We start from the raw sequence: 22,573 nt of genomic DNA, 5'->3' as shown, positions 1-22,573 counted from the left end.
ACAACACAATTAAACAAAGATTTGTAGCCTTTTCTGATGGTGCTGGACTTGACAATTATATTCACACATTTGCTTTTTCATTTGTCCTCTCTAAAGCACCGTTGGGCAACACTCTCACTCTCATTATCATGAACGACCCTCATGTCAATTTGGCGAATCTTACCTTTAACGGTTTTCTTTATGTTTTACTTGCCACAGTTCCACATGACTCGAGCTCCGAATAATCTCAAACCGTCCTTATTTCCTTTAAATGTTCTGATCACCTTTCTAGGGTTTTATGATTAACTTTTAAGATTAGGCCCAAACTGTGTGCGCATGTCATGTCACTAGAATCTGCGATGAACGAGGACAAAACAAAAGGATAAAAAGAATTAAACAAAGAAGATGACTGGAAATAATAAAAGACCGGGTTTTGCATTAGACTAACGGTGAAATGGTTTGAATAACAAAACAAACAAAAACAAACCAGAATAAAATCCCAAAACAAACCTGGACAAAACTGAACAAACCGCTATGACAAAAATGGAAAGATAAGAAAGTTTGACACAAGACAATATCCGAATTACAACCCTAAGCATAATCCGGACAACAGAAATGACAACAAAATAAGCCACCAAAAGCTTCTCTCTTATTAACCAAGGAACGGAGCGTCCTCTCACTTTATCAAATCTGGCATCTTAGCCACTGAGCTTCGCATCAATATTGCCAAGACCATTACCAACTTTAATATCATCAACCTCAGTCAACAAGTTCCCAATAGGATTCGAGTGCTTCTGTCATCAGGCCTCATCCCACAAAGTGTGCATCATAATGTGCAGGTAAAGGATTCTGTGTGATATTCTAGGTGTCATTGTCTTGGATTACAATAGGTTTTCCTGGATCTTGTGTTTCCGTCTTACCACAAACCAACCACCTTAACTTTCTTTGCGATTCAAAATAAAACAGGTTAGAATGGACTCAGTCGGTCCTCATTATTAACATCTTTTTCCCTTTTTTTCTTTTTTTCTTTTCTCATTTTTTTTTTCGATTTTCATTTTTTTCTCTTTTTTTGTTGTGGTCGAATCTTATGGAGATTGCCTACGTATCATGACCCTGCATGAATCAGACCTTGCGTAGTTCAGACAAAATGAAAGGTAACAACAATGAAACATTTTTTTTTTGAATTATCAATTTTCATAATAAAACAAACTGGGTTTCAAAGGTTTAAAGATGACCTACAAACTCGAAAATCAAACAACCCACATATTCTAATCAAAAGATTTACAAACTCAAAAACAAACGGCCGGCTTTCTTTCTCCGTTTGACAAATGCAACCAAACGGTTATTTTTGTAAATGTGGCCCCTTCCAAATTTCACATGAATTTTGAGGCCGGGGAGGATTATTTTATGACACTTTACAAACTTGTCCGTTCTTTTACGAAAATAGCCTTTCGACAACTGAAAGATACTCTAAGGCTATTTCGGCAAGAACGGTTTAAGACACTGCCAAAGCTGGCTCGGCTTATTTTGACCAAAAGCCCAAACGGTATTCACCTGACCGCTGACTCTTTGTTTTTTTTTAAATAAAATAAAATAAAATAAAAGACCTGGTGTTTCAAACACAGCCTTTCAGCGTCTCGGGGACAAAGATTTTAAGGCTGCGTTAGCTAACAGGCCAAAAACCTAAAAAATGACCCAAGGTGACTGTTTATACAAAGTCAGCCTTCCGGCGTCCCTTTCGGGAACATTCGGCTATTTTCGACAAAAACAGCATCACCCGAATTATTTATGACTCTTTTTATTTTTTCAAAATAGAAGACCCGATATTGTACACACGACCTTTCAACGCCTCGGGGACGTAAATGTTAAAGGTTGTGAGGGTCAATCGGTCAAAATCTAAAAAATGACCCCCAAAGTGGCTGTCTGTGCAAAGTCAGCATTCCGGCGTCCCTTTCGGGAACATTCGGCTATGTTTTGACAAAACAACGTCAACCGACATCTTTATGATGAAATTAAAATTTGACATATTTTTTTTTTTGCTATTATTTTTTTGCAAAAGGGGAGGTTGGACATCACCCGACTTATTTATGACAAAATTAAAATTTTAACATGTTTTTTTATTTGTTTTTGGCTATTTTAGCAAAAGGGGAGGTTGGACCCGATGAGGATTGCCTACGTATCTCACATCCGGTGAGAATCAAATCCGCGTAGTTCGAGATCAGAAATAAAGGAAATTAACTAACTCCTTTTTTTCGAATAAAAATACTTACAAAGAAGAGAGGAAATAATTTTGAATTTCGATTTTTTTTTTTTTTTTTGGAAAGTTCGAAAATCTTCAAAAGAAAAAGGAAATATTTTTGGACTATTACTCTGAATTTCTGAAAGAAATACTACAAAAGAAAAGAAAAAAAAATATTTTTGAAGTTTGAATTTTCTTTTGAATTTTTTAAACAAATATTTTGGATTTTGAGAGATTAGAAGGAAATATTTTTGCATTATTTTTTTTAATTGAGGTCTAAAAGACTGAGTAATGGAAAATATTTTTTGGATTTTTTGGAATATGGTGGGCCGGAACCCAAGAGGTTTGCCTACGTATCTCACATCCGGTGAGAATCAGACCCGCGTAGTTCGGGAATAAAACAAACTATATTATTTTTTTATTTTTTTATTTTTTATTTTATTTTATTTTTAAAAAATAAACAAGACTCTTTTTCATTTTCATTTTTTCGTGGGAAGACAAACTATTTTCCTTTTCTATTTTTGAAAACAAGACAGAACAACGACCCTTTTTTTTTAATTTTCCTTTGCTTTTAGTAAAACAAACTAATAAAACATTTTCTCAAAATTTCGGCAAAGTTTCGACAGTATTTGGGCATTGGGTTTTTTTCCAAAAATAAACAATCAACTCCCTAACCGCTATCTTTTTTTTTTCTTTTCCTCAATTTTACAATATTCCTGATATTCAAAAGCCGGTCAACACACACGTCCGAATCAAATAAATGCACAAGTAGCATCAAGTAAGATGCATCAAGATGGTCATTTTCATTTTTTGGTATACCTGTCCTAGACAGACCCAACCCCTGTGTTGAGCCTCCAAAGTCAAATGCACGTGATGCAAACAAACGTTCCTACTAGGGATCCGACATGAAGCTGAGTTATTCTAGGTTCATAACCTGGGTATTTGTTCTAGACTGTGTACCCGAGCGGACAACTCGAGTTGAGGAGGGGGCTACGTACCGGGGACCCGCGGGATCGTCCGGCTTTATAACTTATCCGGCCTCTTTCTTATTTCAGGTATTGACACTAACAGAATAGGGAGTCTCGACCAGCGAGCTCCTCCCCGGAGGTAAGAAGAGAAGGGTTTCGACACAGTTTATATATAGTTCAGATAATATCAAAGCGGTAAAAGCATCATTTAGCACATTGAGCCCAAACATGTAACAAAATCAGATAAAACCAAATATAACAATTTATCTAAGCTCGAATTTCTAACCCTGAACCAGTGGTTCTGGGTTCAATTCCCCAGCAGAGTCGCCAGAGCTGTCACACCTCCTTTTTCCACCCCCGCAAGGGGTGAAGGAGTTTTTTCAATTAAAGGACAATCGAAACGGGATTTATTTATTTATTTCAGAGTAGCCACTTGGGAGATTTAGGGTGTCCCAAGTCACCGGTTTAATCCCGAATCGAGGAAAAGAATGACTCTGTTTAATAGTCCGCGAACCAGAAATCCGGATAAGGAATTCTGTTAACCCGGGAGAAGGTGTTAGGCATTCCCGAGTTCCGTGGTTCTAGCACGGTCGCTCAACTGTCATATTCGGCTTGATTATCTGATTTAATACATGTTGAACCTATGCGTGAATTTTAACTTTTAACCGCTTTTATCATTATTATTATTTTTATCAAGAATTGCAACATCGTGGAAATACAGCTCGAACCACGTCACATCAATGCACACGTGGTTGTTGGCACATTTCAACTCTGTTGAGATTTGGATTTGGGTCACATAAATGTGCACCCGAGTTTAATAAGATAACATTATTAAATACACGCCTAAAGACTAACGCGTTGTTATTTTGGGTAAGGCCGTGAAATTTGCTAAACGGCCCATCCCGGAATCTAACTATTTAATACATACATTTAACGAGGGCCCCGCCATTTATGTGTTTATCCAGCGAGGCTCATCTCATTTATTTTAAAAGGACAATCCTAAAGTGACTACATTTTATTAAGTTTGTCTCTAAAATAAAATCTCTAAATTAATTACATGTTTTTTTAAAAAAAAAAGGACGTGACTTATTAGTTATTAGTCTAAGACAAATGCAAATGGAAAATTGCAATCGAGTTTGTACAAAGAGAGATTGATTTCGTTGTATATTCTATTATTTAATAACACTAGAACGTGAGATTGACGCACAGTAAAATAAAAAACAAATTAACTATTCTTTGATTAATTTAAACTAACATTATTAGATGACTTGAACTATTGGAATTGACTATGTGTGAGACAAAACCATTTTTTCTTTTCTTCTCTTTTTTCGACTTGTCGAAGAAATGCGTCAATGCTTAAAAAACGACATTAGGCTAACTTCAATCACTAACATTCGAGAATATTAGTTACTAGCATTATTCACATGTTTGTAGAAATAGATTCAACAGTCCATTTTATGCATTCGGCGAGCATTTGCGCGATATTAATGAATGAGATATCCTAATATACAAATCAGTAGAAAAACTAGATCAAACTTAAAGCTTCAAATCTTCATGTATATTCATGCTTATGTTTTCGGCTTACAAATGACCAAGGTTACAGTTGTGTACCTGGAAATGGCAATACAAGAAGAAAAGAAGGAGGAGTCAGCAGCAGTAACAACACGGCAACACAACAGCAACCCAACAGCAGCAAGTCAAACCAGATTCGAGGCCCGAGAAAGTTTGAAGAAAACCAAGCAAGCTCGATAGGACAAACCCAAAAGTTTGTAAAAGACTTAAACAACAACAAACCACATCACCACAAACAGACTGAACCACACGTGTATTAAACCCGAAACTAAATTCGTCTCTCACTTTGTTTTTGTTTTCTCTATTTAAACTCTCCAACACTCTCTTAAGATTTTCAGAATGTCTTCCTCTCTCCCAAAAATCCTCTCTAAAAAACTATATCTCAAAAATGTCCTCCAAAAATCCCTCCTTTTCTATGTCAAAATGACTCTTATTTATAGCAAGACTCTTGTCTCGAACCACTAACCCGAAATATTCTTTTAATTGCATGTCTTGCCCCCACTACTTAATGTTTTTCTTATTTAATTCCCTTGTCCCCCATGCCTACATGTTTTGTCCCCCACTACATTAAACAAATATATCAACCTCACTCCATTATATCTTGTCCCCCATGCTTAACTTAAATAATTATATTATTCCTCCACTATATTATGTCTTGTCCCCCACTATATTAAAAAATTATATCACCTCCCCACTAATTATGTCTTGTCCCCCATAATGTACTATTTTAATATTGTTAATGCCTAGTGGACAGAGCACTTAGATTAAATAATTGTTCAAATGTTCAATTCCAAAAATACCCCTCCGAACTTACTGAAATTACCATTTTACCCCTGAACGTACTGCAATTTACCAATCTACCCCCATCAGCTATAACCAATTCACCTAATCAATTCCAACCAAAATACAGCAAATATAACCAATTTCTAAACAAATTCAAACAACAAATCCCGTGAACACAGATTGAACAACATCAAATTAATGGGAATAAGTTAACCATATTGGGAACCAATCCTGGTTAACTTAGACAAAAATGAATGAGCAAGGAGACAACAATATTAACAACAAAGATACATGATTCAAACTAAATCAAAAAATTAAAAACCAAAACATAAACTCACATTAAATCACTGGATTAGAAACGAACTTCAAACAAAAATGAACATGAATTAAATCTATATTAAACAACAAACATGACGGATTCAAACGATTTAAACTAACACTCTTCTATATTAAAACTAAATCCTTTTAAATTAATAAAACAAACTAAAGAAATAATTAATTGAACTTCAACTTAAATCTAAAAACATTATAATTACTAACAATTTCTACCTAAAAATAAACAAGAAAAATGAAACAAACTGAAGAAAAAATAAGAAAAACAATAAACACGAATTGGTTAAACCAACTAACCGGATCGGAACGACGATGAACTTGAACGAAAACAAATCTGCCCGGAAACAATTATCGCACCAAAATAACTCGACGCCGAAGACGACCACGAACGGACGATCAAAGAAGATGCTCGTTTGGTATCGTTTGGAAAACGAGGCAGTGGCAGCCCGTCAAAGAAGATGGACGAAGCAGAAGGCAGCAGCACCCCGGAGAAACAGCAGTTGCTGTTGCTGCGTCGCCAAACTGGAGGTCGACTAGGCAGTTACGGAGGCAATGAAACAGCAGCAACTGCTACTGCGGGACATGGAGCTCGACGAGGCAGCTGGAGGTGAAGCAGAAGCTCGTCGAGGCAGTTGGAGGTCGACTGGGCAGTGTTGACGATGGGTTGTTCGACTGAAGGAGATGACGAAGAAGTAGCAGCCATGGGTTCTGTTTGGACGTAGCAGAAGCAGCAAAAGCGAGGTGCTAGGGTGCATGGTCGTCGAGGAAGGCAGCCATGGGAGCTCGAGCTCGAACTCGACGACGAAGAAGAAGGCAGCTTGCTTGGTTTTTTGTTTGGAGCTGCCTCGCGTGAGGAGGAAGATGATGGTGGTGGTTTGGTGTTGTCCATGGCTGGGCGTAGCAGAAGGCATCCATGGAAGCTCGAGCTGGAGGTCGTGAGGATGATGAAGAAGATGAAGCAGAGGGATCATTCATGGTGGTCAACGAAGAAGATGAAGCAGTCCGCTTGGCTTTTGGTTTGGAGCTGTGTGCGTGTGCTCGTGTCGAAGAAGACGATGCAAGGGCAGCCATGGAAGGGGGCTTGGAAGCTTGGAGAAGATGGAGAGAAAGACAGGGGGCGGATGGGTTTAGTCTTAGGGTTAGGAAAATGAAATGAAGATTAGGAGGGGTTAGGTCATTTGGGTTTATGGGGCGGACTGGGTCGACCCGTGTTGAAATGGACCGGGTCATGGGGAAGGTTGGGTATCTTTGGGCTTGTGGTTTGAATTTGAAGAAAAGGCCCAATTCCGATTTTCTTTATATTTTTTGCTCTATTTTCTTTCACTTTCTAATTAATAAAACTAACATTCTAAATTAAATTATAAACTAAATTAACTTATAAAAAATACTAATTAATTCCTAGCGACAAATATCATACATAATTAAACACCTATTAAAACAAAATTTCACAATCTGACATTGAATGCTAAAAATGCAAACGGTGCATATTTTTGTAATTTTCATTCTTGTAAAACAAACTTAATTATTCCTAATTGTAGAATTAAATCCTAAATGCAAATGCGACATATTTTTGTATTTTTTTATTAATTTAACAAATAAACATGCACAGACAAATACAAATAATTATCCAAAAATGTCACAAAAATTCTCAAAATTGCATACCAAGGAAAATCGTTTTATTTTAAATTTTTGGGAGTAATTCTTTCATAGGGCAAAAATCACATGCTTACAAGGGTCATGCAAAGAAAAGAAAAATTATACATTTCAGATATCTTCTGTAAGATTAAAAAAAACATATATCTTCGGTAAATCTTCTAAACATACTAATTATCAATTATATACATTATCACCTTAATTTATACTTAATCATGTAAATTCATACAATTTAATGTAAACATCAAATTTATTCCTGTGCAAGGCGTTCACAAAATACATAAAACAAGAACTTGGTAATAGACAAGGTAAAATGGTCTTTGTTTTTATAAAATCATCAATCAATAGTAGGGGAAAAATTTCAACAATCAATGAATGAAAATTGAATTAACACGAAATTGATACGGTTTTCACTCTAAGCAAATTTAGGGCCCATTTGGTCATAAAAAATATTTCTTTTTTCGAACTTTTTTTTTTTTTACTTCTGTTCGAATTCAGCGTTTAGCCATAAAATTTTCGATTCACTTAAAAATGAATATCAGAATTTTTTGAAAATTCGAAAAACTCCAAAAAGCTTTTTTTCACTTCAGATCACTCACAAAAATTAAAAAACAACCCAAAATTATATTTATGACCAAACACAACTCTAATTTTCAAATATCATTTTCACTTGAATATTTTTTTCACTTTTTTCCTAAATTTTACAATTCTTATGTCCAAACGCCCACTGAGAGAAGCTCATCTTTTATTTTTTGGGACACGTCTAGTTAGACGTAGTACAAGATCGTAAATAACTCAACGAACAGAGAAAAGAGGAATAAAAGGACAGGATCCAACAGAACTCTGAAATTGTGGCGTGATCAAGCTCGCCCTTCCAAAATCCGAGTCCCAAATTCCACTTGAATGCAAAAGAAAATGGAACTACTAAAACTAAAAAAGAGAGCACAGCTTTAATACTGCTAATTAAAGACAAAACACTTTTGCAACTTGCTGTACAAATATTTGAAATTTGACACTTGCAACAAGGCAATGCTCCAAAAGTCAGTTTAAGACCCCTTGCACCATTTTGTTTATGTAAACCGGGTTTACATAAACCCCTTGCTGCTCCTATGTGCACAGCACGGGCCAGAGCAAGAGAGACAAAAGGCTAAGAGTTTTATCTACGTTCATAGTTTACAAATGGGAATGAACCAGATGATCTGTGAGTTCCCACCATTCCAGGAAAACGTGGATGATTACTAGACTGAGATACATACCTAGGATATGAAAAATTAGGATAGCTTCCATGATCATATTGTTGATGTTCTGGAGCAGGCAGAGCATAAGAGGAATAAGAGCTTAAATGTGATCTTGGTGCTGAATGCCAGTTAGATGAATAAGAATATGGTACTCCTTGGCCATAATAATCTGATTCAAAATGGCGGAAATTATTCGCTGAAAAATAATTGAACTGTAATGAGGTCTCCCCAATGGCAGGCACAAAGTTTGGATGCCTCATAGGGGCTCTACTATTTCTGGACTCTGCCAAATTCAATCTCCCAGGTGAACGAGGCTTTTCATGGTGGTGTTTTGTTCTTTTGCTTCCTACCTTTGCTTTCCCGCGTTCATCAATAGAACAATTATGTTTCTTTACTTTTCTTGTCTGTATCGTCTTGCTTGGCCTCCTATGATGATCAAGTTTCTGACGCTTGTTACCTACATGTACCAAAAACTACATTAGAGTAAACATAAAGGTGATACATCAATTTAATTTTCAATAAGGGCACCTTTATTTTTAGAGGATGCTTTTGTCGGCTTTATCGATTTTGATTTTCTTGTTGCTCTAATAAATCTTGCTGCTTCTCCACGTTTGTGCTTCTCTGCAAGCACTTCTAATCTTTCCTTTTCATTCTTCCATCTCTAATAAAGCAGCAGCAAGAAATACCGTTAAAATGTTAGAATATCTGAAAGGAATTGCAGGTACTCCAGAGTAGCTGCGGGTTCACCTGTCTGAAAGTCTTCAACTTATAAAGGTTTCGTCCCTTTACAAGCAATGGAAAAAGTGCAGATAATTGTTTAACCCCTCGACTCCATAACACCTCAACCTTGTTAATCACAAAAATTAGAGGATGGAGAAATTTTGAGCAAAACTTTGCGCATGACATTGCACGAAAGGGTTATTATTAGAAGGATGATACAGCTAGGTATTCAAGTGCTACAATTGGATTTTGTGCCAAGTTGCAAGCTTATATCCACATAACTATGGGTCAAGATTTCAACCCTTATACATCTCTCAAAACTTTCTATTGAGCCTTACCGTAAAGGTATGCTGCTGTTTGGCAACACCATAACTCTCCTTAACAATCCTCCCAGCAATGGTTCTCTTCCCTAATAGTTCTCCACCCCTTGTCATCTTGTCAAAACTTAGAAACACGACACAGTTAATCCAAGAATCAAAGACCACTTCACACTGACAAAATGTGAAACAAACAGGAGAATCAATTAGGTGAATACTTCTTGTACACTTTCTGTGTGAATAATACAACATCTCCTTTACATACGTCACCTGCAGAATCACCAGTCTCAATACTCAAAGATGGAAAAAAACAAAAGGGAAAATAAAGAAGCATAAGAAAAGAGAGAAGGTGTCATGATGCCAAATATAAACTACCGGTGCAGTTAATGGTAAATGATGATTTGGGATATAGTCTTTGACCATTTCCATCTTTCATCCTGTGAACAAATCAAGTAATAGGACTTTCCATTAGCAAAAAGGAAAAAAATAAAAGAAACTACTGGGAAAGGAACAAGAGATTTCAAAATATAGACTTACAACATCATACTATTTACAATTAGTTCCTTACTAAGTGAAAACTGAGACCATGAAGAATTAATGAATTGTGCTGCCGCTTCAATCATGTTGTGGTTAGACCGGCCATGTTGTATGGGGCAGAGTGTTGGCCGGTTAAGAACTCCCATATCCAGAGGATGAAGGTAGCAGAGATGAGGATGCTGAGGTGGATGTGCGGGCACACTAGGATAGACAAGATTAGGAATGAAGATATTCGGAAGAAGGTGGGCGTGGCCCCTGTGGATGACAAGATGCGACACGTGCAGAGGAGAAGCCTTGATGCACCGGTGAGGAGGTGTGAGCAGTTGGCCGTGGTGGGTACGAGAAGATGTAGAGGGAGGCCTAAGAAGCATTGGTGAGAGGTGATCAGGCAGGACATGGTACGACTGCAGATTTCCGAGGACATGGCCCTTGATAGGAAGGTCTGGAGGTCAAGCATTAGGGTTGTAGGTTAGGGGGTAGTAGAACTTTCCTTACTTCATACCGGGGGTGAGGCGGGATTGGATTAGGGTTGATCTTAGATGGCTTGCAGTTTATGTTGAATCCACACTATCCTTGCTGTTTATATTAGCCCCGGGCCTTAGATACTGGTTACTGTTATTGCATGTCATTCATCTTTTGGTTGTTATGCTTCTGTTACTATTACGGTTTCTACTGGAGTTACTAATGAATTGTTTTTTCTTATTTTTTTTTATTTTCGTCTTTCTGAGCCGAGGGTCTATCGGAAACAGCCTCTCTGCCCTATCGGGGTAGGGGTAAGGTCTGCGTATACATTACCCTCCCCAGACCCCACTTGGTAGGAATTTACTGAGTAGTTGTTGTTGTTGTTGTTTGCTGGAGCTTCAATCACTTACGCTGCCTTCTTTTACTTGTTTTTGTTGAGTGGGAAGCACCAAGCTCACAGGACAATGAGCTATTGCAAGTAACCAAATTAATTCAATATCTTTCTATATGCAACTTTTTAGCACATTGATTGAGATGTCAATAGAAGAATGAAATTTCTGATTTTCAGAGTCATTGTGGAACAAGTGCCTCTGGAACTAAAAGAACATAAGGTCAAAACAAAAAAAAAAACTAAAGATTCCTGATGTATTGGCATACTCAGTGCCATAGCTGGACAATAAGTGCAAGACATTCAAAAGAGAAAAGCCATTTATACCCACATATCTGTCATGTGAGATTAATGTTCAGAGACAAAAGGGGGACAAAGAGATGAAATAGCAACCATGAAGATGAGTGTGGAACTTCCATTTTTCGTAAGTACTAAGATAAGCACAGTATATTCTCCACGACACAATATCTTAACAAAATTATAGTGCAATGATCCGAAAAGGTCAAACTGCTCAAGGAGAGAATAATTTAGTTGGTTAAATCTTCAGAATGATTCAGAAATTAATTGTAGCACACAGATTGAAATATTTTCAGTCAATTTGCAAATATAGAATGATGAGGTAGGAACAAAATCATGGAGCACTTCTAGGTCTCACTGACAATGAGTCAAACCAGGGTTTTTAATCTGCTTAACTATATGCTGTAGGCACATGGTAATATCCTAACATTTGTCCCTTTTACTTAAGAGTCATATACCCTTTTTAGCTACTCACAATAAGCAACCTGAATGCTTGAGACTCTAGCTATTAACGGGACCCTTTCTTACACCACAAAAGAAACAACATAACAGGAAACAAAAACAAAAACAAAAAAACAATGAAAAGAAAAAAATAGAAATGCTTGATGGAATGCCACGAGAGCACACTTTATTGGAAATTGCAAAAATTCTAGGGGTGCATTCAAATACATGAGGTTTACATCTTACACTCCGACATACCTCCAGTGCTCTATGATCCTCTCTACACATTCTTCCTTTGTACCAGATAACCTCAACCCATTTGACCGCAAATATGCTTTATAGTCCGTCAACGTTAGCTTCCTCAATTCTCCCTTTAGCTTCTTCAATTCTCTACCCCCTATATAACATACAAAAGGTTGTAACTTGATATATTTATATGTTAGAGAGACCATAACTAGCTAATTTATTGTTTTGAGTCAGAACACGAAAAAAATTGTTATTAGTTGGAGAAATTTTCTACATTTTCCTCCACCATGAAAAGAGAACAAGTTATGAGAAGAATCAATAAGTGCATTGTAGTATATATATGTTAGGATCTACGGTTTACAAAATATTGTGAATACACCAAATTGTCCATTAAATAACGAGTAAATTATTTTGCATCTTTTACTAATTCTATCCTCCTCAATGGCAGGCATAGGGTCCATATTACTTTTGCACCCTTTCCTTCCGTGTCCACAAAAGCTCATGCAAAACATATATCAACAGTACTTCCATATAAAAATCTTCTTCCTGCCCACCTGGCTCCAGTAATGCAGGTTGCCTAACAAGAAGATAACACGATAACACATTTGCGCCAAACTCATGGACAAAAGAGGTCCGCTTTTTAACTGGGTGTTCAGCCGAGATAGTCATTGCTCCCAACCCCAGCAAACTCTTTTTAGTAGCTCTCAAAGTCTCAGCCCCTTCTTTTGCTCCTCTACTTGCTGATTATTAAAAACTCATGCAACTGCAAAGGGTAGTCCATGGTGTGTCACCAATGCCATTCTCTAGAATGCACTTCCATGGGTTTATCTAACAAAATTGATAGCTCAGATTGGTCTTCGATTGATAGACCATGTAGGTCTCCGGCAAATCAAATAGGCAATTCAACATTTAAGACTAGCCACCACAACATCACAGGTACTAGTTACAAAGTTAAATGTGGGAGCGTGCACATTTAAAGATCAAACTCATTTGTGCAGAAAGCAACTGAGTTTAAATCATTAATTTCAACTAAAAAATAGAACACTGGGATTGGTTGAAGAATGATCAATTTGCTACAAAATTGATAAAAATTAATTAACCCTAACATTTTACTACAGTAACAGTGCAACTTAGTTTTTCTTTAGTTTATCCATACATTTGCCAGAAGCGTAACAGCAGAAAAATGAAAATCCCTATATACCTTGGAGAAGGCGAAGGACTCTGTCGCACCCCGACTCCTTAATTTCCTCTTCGATATCATCTTCATCATCATATTCTTCGTAATCGCCATCGCTCTCGCTGGCCCAAATTACCCAAAAATTGATCATGATAAAATTTACAATAAACGATGTAGTATTTGAATGAACATAATAATAATTCATATAGCCCAGCCTAATTAGTTTGGAATTGAGGCGTAAATTGGTTGATAGATTGATATATTAATTGGAAAAGAATACCTTGAGGCGGAGGAGTCAAAATCATCGTCATCCGATTCTGATAATGGTTCTGATTCTTCTTCATCTCCTTCTTCGGAAGAAGAGGAAATTTCAATAACACTGCGTTTTGCTCCTCTCCTCGTCGCCATCTCAATTAGTTAGACTGATAATTTGAAGCTTGTAATTTAAGAGCAACACCATTTCATTTCAAATGCCCAAATTATACGGTCCCATTCATTCACGAACCCACATTTAAACCGTCAAATTAATCCTTGATCTTAATAAAATGGTACATTGATTTTTCCATTTTAACATCACTAGCTGCTACTTATCATTAGAGATTAAGCTTCTGTGTTTTTAATGACAAGGGTAAATTTGCTTCAGCTGAAGGTAAATATAAATTACTCACCCCGATTCAAAATAAGTCTCTACTTCGCCATCTGCACCCACCTAAGATAAAAATATAAATAATTTGACTAAATTATTCCTAATTAAAATTTTCATATTATTAACTTGTTCTCATATTAATAGTCACAATTATCAAAAGTAGTTATCTCAAATTATTTGTCGTTTTAGAAGTTCAAGACAAAATTGATTGTTTTTTTTTGTTTTTACCCTTAATAATAATTATTCTTGAAGATGAAGATAAGACATAAACAGAATAAATATTCGAGATTTTATCTTATGACATAAATAAAGATAGAATAGTCTAATTCTTTTCCTAATTAATAATTTTTTAAGATGTATGTAAAAGAGAAACACGATACATAATATGAGACAAGAATAAACACTTAACATTAACTAGTATGAATATATTGCTTTGATTAAAAGAATAGTCCATTATTTCTTTTTGACTCGATAAAAGGCGTAGTTAAAAGTGCTCCAACTTACCGCACTTACCGAAGCAGTAAAGAAGAAATAAACCTTTTAAACTTCTTCTCAAAATGGTCACCTAACATAGAAAAAAGTAATTTAAAAGACTTTTAAGGATATAAAAATAAGGGTAATTTTGAAAAAATATTACTCCTTCCGGTTCAAAATAAGTGATTTTTTAACTTTTTTCTTGTGGTCCAAAATAAGTGATTTTCCAGATTTCAAGAATGAATTAATTATTTTTTTCCTACATTGCCCTTGGAGTAATTAATGTTGGAGTATGTGTTAGGAGTGTTTATGTGAAGAGACAATAAAGGTTAATATGATCAATTTCATTGTTAATTAATGTTAAAAAGTGAATTTCTTATATGCGTGAAAATAACCAAAAAATCACTTATTTTGGACCGGAGTGAGTATTTAATTCTTTCTTGATTTGATAAGTGGACGCTTACTTTAACCCCTTAGCCCCCAAAAGGCAAGTGGACACTCTTTTTTAACCGAAAGGAGTATATAATGGTATAATTCAAGAGCACATATGGACCTTTTCTCATTTTTCTAAGAAGAGAACTAATAAGATCAAGATAATTATATTTTAAATAAATATTGAGATGGGTTCTAATTTAGTTAACTTTTCATCGCTAATTTCATGTGAAATAATGCAAAATGGTTAGAAAGCAAAGAGTAACCTTGACAATTTAATCTCAATGGGTTAAATCTTTTTGAAATTTGATATGTTTTTTTGTTGACAAAATCAAGTTGCTATAGTTTCAACTTTCAATGAAGCTGTTATGAACCTCCAATAACAATAATCTAAGAAAAGTGATTTGATTACTAATACATTAAAGATCTCAGTACAATATAAGATAGTAAGAACTGGGTAGAGGAGAGTGAAGATTACAGAAAGAAAGGGGGATGGGGGCAGAATCACAGAGAGAGGCGAGAGAGACAGAGAGCAGAGAAGGAGTTTCTAACAATATTTTGTATGCCCTATCAGTACTAATGCTCAGTCCCTTTTACTGAGTCCTTATTGCAAATCTTGGACCTGGATTTCAAATTAACCTTTTTGAATGTTTTCTGGCTCCGTGGCTTCTTCTCGGCCCAATAGTTCTTCTAGGCACAATATCTTGATTCATAACAGAAGCATTCATCTAGTCGAGGCGGAGGTGCTAAGATCTTATGACAAGAAGTTCTAGGCTCAACTTTCATTAGAATATGATGTACCTAATACCTATCCAACTTATATGTTCTTCTTGCTACTTTTGCTACTTCATAGAGAAAATATATAGTATATTAATTAGGCAAAATGGTCTCGTGGTCACTTAAATTTGTTCCAGTTTGTCAATCTGGTACATAAACTTACGTTCTTTTGAAAATAATATTCTGATTGAAAAAATAATAAAATTAAAAGAAAAAAATTAAAAATTGAAAACGAAAAAGAAAAAAGACGAAGTCGATGTGGCCCCCTTTATAGTCCAAGTACGGTGTTCTCAAAGAAATCTCGGCGACGAATGTCAGCTTAATTCTACTCGCCGGAGGTCTTTTAAACGGCCATTCCACCCGCTTTCTCGGCCGAAGCACATCCATTCCTTGTTAGCCGGCGATACGGCACCGTGAAACGTGGTTTTTAGACAAATTTCAGTTGTTTTTAGACCAATAGACAAGCTGATAAAAGCATATTCTGTTTCACTATTAAATTCATCTCCGCCTTCGCTGCTAAACCAGCCACTATTTAATGAAGAACTTTTCAGAACCTTTGTACTTTTTATTGGGTCTATGGATTTTAGAACCTTTGAAAACTTTCAAATTATTCTGTTTGATTTGGGTTCTTGAGATTTGATTGAAGAATAAGTTCTTGACGAATCTCCAAGAACATGATTATCGAGATTATGGAGAAATAGGGGTTGCCGACCATTTTGGATTTAAGGTTCGGTCGGAGAATTCAGACAAGTTTTATTTTGTGTCTCATACAACTGACAGCTCATTTTTGTCTCACAAATTTGTAAACACTTTTCGTTTTTCATCTGCTGGTCGTATGTATGTATCTTTTCTTTTTTGGGTGCAACATAAGTATCGTAAATATACTTCTGCTGAACTCCGTAACACATTTTTTGACAAGTTAATAAATATGTAATAAATATGCTTGTCCACTTATCCAATATTATGTTGCACTTCGCTACTTAAATAAAGATAGCGAGAAGAGTGTAAACAATGGGACAGGTAGAATTGTTTTTCTAACTTTTGGCTGGTCGACCACCATTTAAAATTAAGGAAAAGTAAATACTGTCTGTACTTTAAAGGCCAATTCCTTCTGATCATCACTGTGAAGACAGTTGATCAAGAAAAATAGTCCATTGTACAATACCATGGCTTATAAGATCATTCAAGCTATTGTTGCATTTCTAAGGCTACAGCTATTTTCTAATTAACAACAATTAACTCCCTTGCTTTCTTTTCATCTTTTCTTGAGCCGAGGGTATATCGGAAACAGTCTCTACCTGGAAGGTAGAGGTTAAGGTGTGCGTACACAGACCCAACCTTGTGGGACTATATTGGATTTGTTGTTGTAACAACAATTAACTCCCTTGCTCTCACACGTCTTTCCTTTCTCCACTTTAGTTGAGAAGCAAGAAAAGAAGTGGTGGAACTTCTCAACAAGAAAGAGATGTAGACAACATTATAGAAGGCAAATAGTAGACATTAGCGATGTCCAACAACTTACAACATCTTGTGTGTGTCCGCACACTGTCAAACCAGCTGAGAGATGCTCTCACCTGCAATCAAACAGTAATTAACTACAGCTTTACAGTAAGAACTCTATATGCAGGGGGCCATTGCTCTGATAACACATGGCCAAAACTCTAATCCTCTCCTTGAAAATCGTTCCGTGGAATCTCACTTGTCCTGAGAAAATACTGAGGTCTATGAAGCTCCAGCATGAGGGACAGAAGTTGATCTTCATCATTTCTTCACTGCTCATTTGTTTGCCAACAATGGCATCAGCAACAGAACGAGAACATGAGTGAACCAAAAAACTCATTTAAATTTTCTGATTAGGTGGCTTGAATCATTGAACTTTTGTAATTGAGCGGCTGGACACTCCATGCAACAACTTTGCAAAACCAAGAAAACTGAGCTTTCCATCAGTATGCCTAAGCCAGTCATGTAGAACAGCATGGACTGGAACAGAAGGGCTAAGACCAAGTTCCTGGAATGCCAGATTCAAATTTCATTCAGTTAGATTCCTCACCAATTATTTGTACACTCCCCCCTCCTCCAAAAAGACAAAAAGAAAGATTGTTACGTAAGAGACAAAGATGTGGCAAACAGTATTCAGAACAGAAATGAACAATCATAATTACCGAAGCTAATTCTTCTATCATAATAGCCCTATTGCCTTCCTTCTCAAAAATTTCATAGGCACAACGTGCATGTTGTTCCCATCGGTCAAGAGCCTCAAGCTGATGAACACTTAATGCAGCAGCACAGAATTCCTCAAAATCCATCCTCCTGTATTGCAGTGCATTAAGCTGCCATGAGAAGGAAAAGGAGAGTTAAGCATCACAGGTTAAACCCAGAGCAAGACAATATCAGTCAGAATCTGAAGTCAATGGATTTCAAAATCTACCGATGCAAGAAAATCATGCATGCGAGCTTCCTTCATAGCATCTGTTGCATGTTTCATCAGGGCCTGATAAGAACACAGAAGGTCAGCAACAACTTGTAAAATACTAGAAACGATTATAGCATTCATTTTTTCGTAAAAATACAAACCGTTTTAATGTTATTGAAGCTTATGGTGCCATTTTTGTTTGGTTCCAGCAACGCAAACTGCTCCTTCAGATAAAATAGCTCATCTACAGTCAATGTCTTTGATAAAGCCTGCAAAAGTGCACAGGTGAAGATTGAGCTATTAAACAAACTTCTACAAGTCCGAAGATAAAATGGGAACCGGAGAACTTTTCTCAATAGCATCATACACACCCGTAGTGCAGCTTTTCTAAGAGCAGAGGACCTCATGTAAGCTTTCATTAGTTTGAATATCAAAATATCCAAAGGCACCTCCATGTTGTGACTATTCTTTATCCATGGGTGACCTGAGAGAGTGAGTTGTTAAGCAGTTTGAATAAATTTAAAGAACGAGAATTCTCCTTTTCCACCTTGACTCAAGAAACTCACCCAAAGCCTGAGCTGCGGTCATTCTTTTCCGGGGATCTTTATTCAACAGACGTTTCACAAAGTCTTTTGCCTCAGAAGATAATGTAGGCCAAGGCTGTTCGTCAAAACTTGGATCAGCTTTTAGGACAGCTCTAAATATCCCAGATTCTGTTCGAGCCCAAAAAGGACGGCTTCCACACAACAGGATATATGCTATGACACCTATACTCCACACATCAGCCTCTGTACTGTAAGATCTGTGTAGAACCTCCGGCGCTACATAATATGCACTACCGACAATATCATTAAGTCTTTCATCTGCAAGGCAATCAAGCATGGCAAGTAAACAACAGGTTGGCGGAGCTACTCAAATCTTATGCAGGGTAGTTGTTTAATTCTTTCTTCTTTCTTGAGGGGTGGGGGTGAGGGGAGGGGTGGTTCTACAGACACAGTAATGGACTAACCTGGCTTCACAAAATCAGACAATCCAAAGTCTATTGCTTTAAGTTGTGCGTTTTCATCCTTAGATGTGAATAAGAAGTTCTGGTCAATCAGAAAGCTTGAGTTAGATAAGACAGAGCATGATAGAAGGCTTACAGAAGCAGATAGCACATCTTCTCTAACAAGTAATACTATTAACCATAGCAAAATGCCACAGCTGATATTTTGAGCTTCTCTGTTACTTGTTAGCTCAGCAGATCCGTTACTCTAATACTAGATGAAACAAACACTAACTTCACCTGATGAATAAAAAACCTAAGCAATTTGAAACTGACTGAAAAGTTGTTCTACTGGAATATAACATTATTTAAGATCCATTAAAGTAAAAAGGTTTTCTTTTTTCCTTCTTCTTTTACACCAGGTGAAATTACTAGATATGCTAAGATGCTGTACTGTCTAAGTAATCACAGATTGAGCATTTTGCTCCTCTTACCTCTGGTTTGAGATCCCGGTGCACCACACCTTGAAGATGGCAAAATGCAACAACTTTCAGTATTTGTATCATTACAGACTTTGCATCATCTTCTGTGTACTTCCCACCTCTGCATGACAAAAAGACACCTATTTAGTACTCTCTTTTCATCAAAAGATTTGCCACAATTCAAAACTCACAAGATTCAAATTCCAAAACAATGGAAACATAGCAAAGAGCAAGAACAACCTCGAGAGTATTCTATCCAAAAGCTCGCCTCCTTCACATAGCCTGAAATTTAACAAGATTAATCAGCAGTACTTCAAAGAGCAGTGTGATAAGGAAAATAAGCAAATCAAGCTCCTGATAACAGCAAAATACAATGATTAAACCCATATATTTACTAATAGAGAATTAACAAAATGTCAAGCTACTTGAAACCCTGATAAATAACCAACGTCTAAAGCTGAGTTTGAGACTAAATTTAATTGCAGATGCAGATGCGACGAGAGTTTGAGTGACCAAAGCTTACTCCATGACTATGTACACATTGTTGGGGTCTTCATATGCATCATAAAACTTTACTAAATTATTATGTCCCGTCAAAGCTCTTAATATCTTCACCTCCCTTCTCACATCCTCAATGGCTATTGCAGTAGTCATCTGGAGAAAAAAATTAGGATCAGATATTTCAGATAAAACGCCAGAAAAGAATAAGAAATCCACTGATGCACATTCAGAACAACAATAGTCATCATCACATTATGCAACCTAAGCAAAATAGAAAGATCAAACTACAAACATCAGAAAGCAGCTTTCTGAACAGCTATATAATTCCACAGGACCTTTTTTTTTTTGGATTTTGGGGGGAGCTGTTGTGATCACTCCCAACTACTGATATGTATGTTAAAAAGGTCCATCCTTCAAACTGTCAGCTGCCTTGACTATACAAACCGAGCAACTGATAACATTGTTCAAGAAGTTTTTTGCTGGTTTCATCAGAGAAATACATGGTGAAAATGTTTCAGCAATAAGAACCCCTAAGCACTACAAAAAGTATGATTTTGGTAAGGAAGGGAGGGTTGGCGGAAGGGGCTGTTGATGCTTTACTTATTGAAGGCAAACTTATCCTTCTCCCTCTAGAGTTATCTGGAACAAGTGGAAGGCAAACAAAACATATTTAACTCTATCTCTCCATTTACTTATGAAAAAGATAAAAGAGCTACTGTGTTCTAAGTCGTCATGAGCATTAGCCCTCCTCCTTGACTCCCCTTACGCTGCACTTCCTCTTTTCATCCCACCCAATTAAAATCTCGATATTCTATTTATTCATAATTCCTCTTTTAGGGCATCTTATGGGCAATCAAACAGATTAACTTTCAGACTCTAAAAAGGAAAGAAACAAAAATCAGACTCTAGTGCACTGCAAACAATAGAGCTTCCTTAAAACAGTCAAGGACATAACTAAAAATAGCATAAATTCTGACACTACAATAGACGCTGCAATTAGCTTCCTACTTCCATCACTTGACAGCCTCTAAACTTAATTACCAAAAATCAAAGCTTTAAACTCAAACCAGCAACTACACCACCTAAGGAAACAGTAGATGATGGACCTAGTTGACAAAAAATTACAAGTAGTAGTATGAATAGACATTTGCAAAGTAGATCTGACCACTGTTACTCAAGTACTTGGAACACATAGATCATATAGCAATTGAATCAAACTTGAAAAGAAAATAAGAGTATAACAAAAGGCCAAACCTTTGATTTGGGGATGACTTTAACAGCAACCTCTTGTCCCTTGACTTCACCTTTCTTAAACTTAGCTTTACAAGTATACCCAAAATGCCCTCTTCCTACTTCCTCTCCCATCTCATACTTGTTCACAAAATTCTTCGAAAATCCAAAGCTCTTATCTAGCCCCGCGCCTCCTCCATCTCCGACCTCAGATTCATTCCCTTCGGGTATTGCAGACTCGTTCGGTTTTACGGTGCCATGTCGCCTGGCCAACAGAGAACGGATGTGCTTCGCCGGAGAAGGCGGAGGGAACGGCCGTTTGAAGAACCTCATGGGAGTAGAATTAGAGCTGGCATTCGTAGCCGGAGATTTCTTTGAGAACAAATAATGCGCCGGACTTGGACTGTAGAAGGGGAAAAAGGGTGACTTTTTACCCACACTAGGTTCGTCATTCTTCGTCTGATGGCTGTTAACATCGTCGTCATTGCTCGGTCCAGATTTCACCGGAAATATAGCGCCGTCGCCGGCGACGGTAATGTCATCGACGGAAAAATTTGAGGGTTTTGAAGTGCAAGCACCCATAGGCTATTTTTGAAGCTTTATTTTATTTTTTTTGCTTCAGAAACGCAATGTAATGTACTTGAAGAACAAAGAGAAAAGAAAAGAGTAGTTCAAAGTCAAGAGAATTGCATGAAAACGAAATTATTACTATAAAGTAGTGGAAATTTGTGTGTTTGTTTAATGGAGGTTTTACTTTCAAGTTTTGAATGCAAGAGAGAAGAAAAAGAAGATGGATCTGCAGATGGCGATAAAAAGGAAACGACGATGTGTTCGCTTTTGTCTGAATTAGTTGCAAGTGAATATTTTTTTATATTTGAAAAAAGTAGGATATTGGTAGCTTTAAAAGCAATTGAAAATAATTTTTATTTGCATCTGTGGTGTAAAAGCTATAATATGTTTAGTAATTTGACTATTTTTTGTGTAAGTTACAAATCAATATTTAGAAGCTTCCTTTGTCCTTCTAGTGTTCTTTCTACATTAAAAAGATAAGATGGGATAAATATATAAATCATCATAAAACATGTTTGAATTGAAGCCAAAAGCCTATTTAAGGTGAAGGTCGAATTTTTCAAAATCATGTTTCATCTCGATTCAAATGGATATTGGCAGAATCAAAAAGCTTGAGACCTCAAGTATTTCATATCAATCTCATTATTGGAGAAACTCCATATATTTGAACATATTTAAATAATTTGGACCATAAATTTCAATCATGATATTAT

The 22,573-nt window shown here is 36.5% G+C and overlaps 2 protein-coding genes across 2 annotated transcripts; both read right to left on the bottom strand.

Moving 5' to 3' along the window:
• Window positions 1-8,458: 8,458 nt before the first annotated feature.
• On the bottom strand, window positions 8,459-13,902 carry LOC107772978 (uncharacterized). The gene is made up of 9 exons (XM_016592434.2): window positions 13,631-13,902; window positions 13,375-13,472; window positions 12,186-12,324; window positions 10,178-10,239; window positions 10,021-10,072; window positions 9,824-9,929; window positions 9,513-9,611; window positions 9,294-9,426; window positions 8,459-9,222 (listed from the first exon to the last, which is right to left on the bottom strand). The coding sequence occupies exons 1-9, from the start codon at window positions 13,756-13,758 to the stop codon at window positions 8,684-8,686; spliced, it is 1,356 nt and encodes a 451-aa protein (XP_016447920.1). The 5' UTR covers window positions 13,759-13,902; the 3' UTR covers window positions 8,459-8,683.
• Window positions 13,903-17,159: 3,257 nt separating this feature from the next.
• Window positions 17,160-22,100, bottom strand: LOC107772979 (CDPK-related protein kinase). The gene is given in 11 exon segments (NM_001325151.1): window positions 17,160-17,687; window positions 17,842-18,009; window positions 18,108-18,170; window positions 18,254-18,361; window positions 18,464-18,576; window positions 18,659-18,955; window positions 19,102-19,180; window positions 19,572-19,680; window positions 19,800-19,841; window positions 20,083-20,213; window positions 21,315-22,100. Coding segments are annotated over 11 exon segments (1,809 nt in total). The 5' UTR covers window positions 21,873-22,100; the 3' UTR covers window positions 17,160-17,546.
• Between the last annotated feature and the right edge of the window lie 473 nt (window positions 22,101-22,573).

The sequence above is a fragment of the Nicotiana tabacum genome, chromosome 3, assembly GCF_000715075.1.
Source record: "Nicotiana tabacum cultivar K326 chromosome 3, ASM71507v2, whole genome shotgun sequence".
Taxonomy (NCBI): Eukaryota; Viridiplantae; Streptophyta; class Magnoliopsida; order Solanales; family Solanaceae; genus Nicotiana; species Nicotiana tabacum.
Note: the sequence above shows the minus strand (reverse complement) of the source record. Positions and strands in the feature narration are given on the sequence as shown.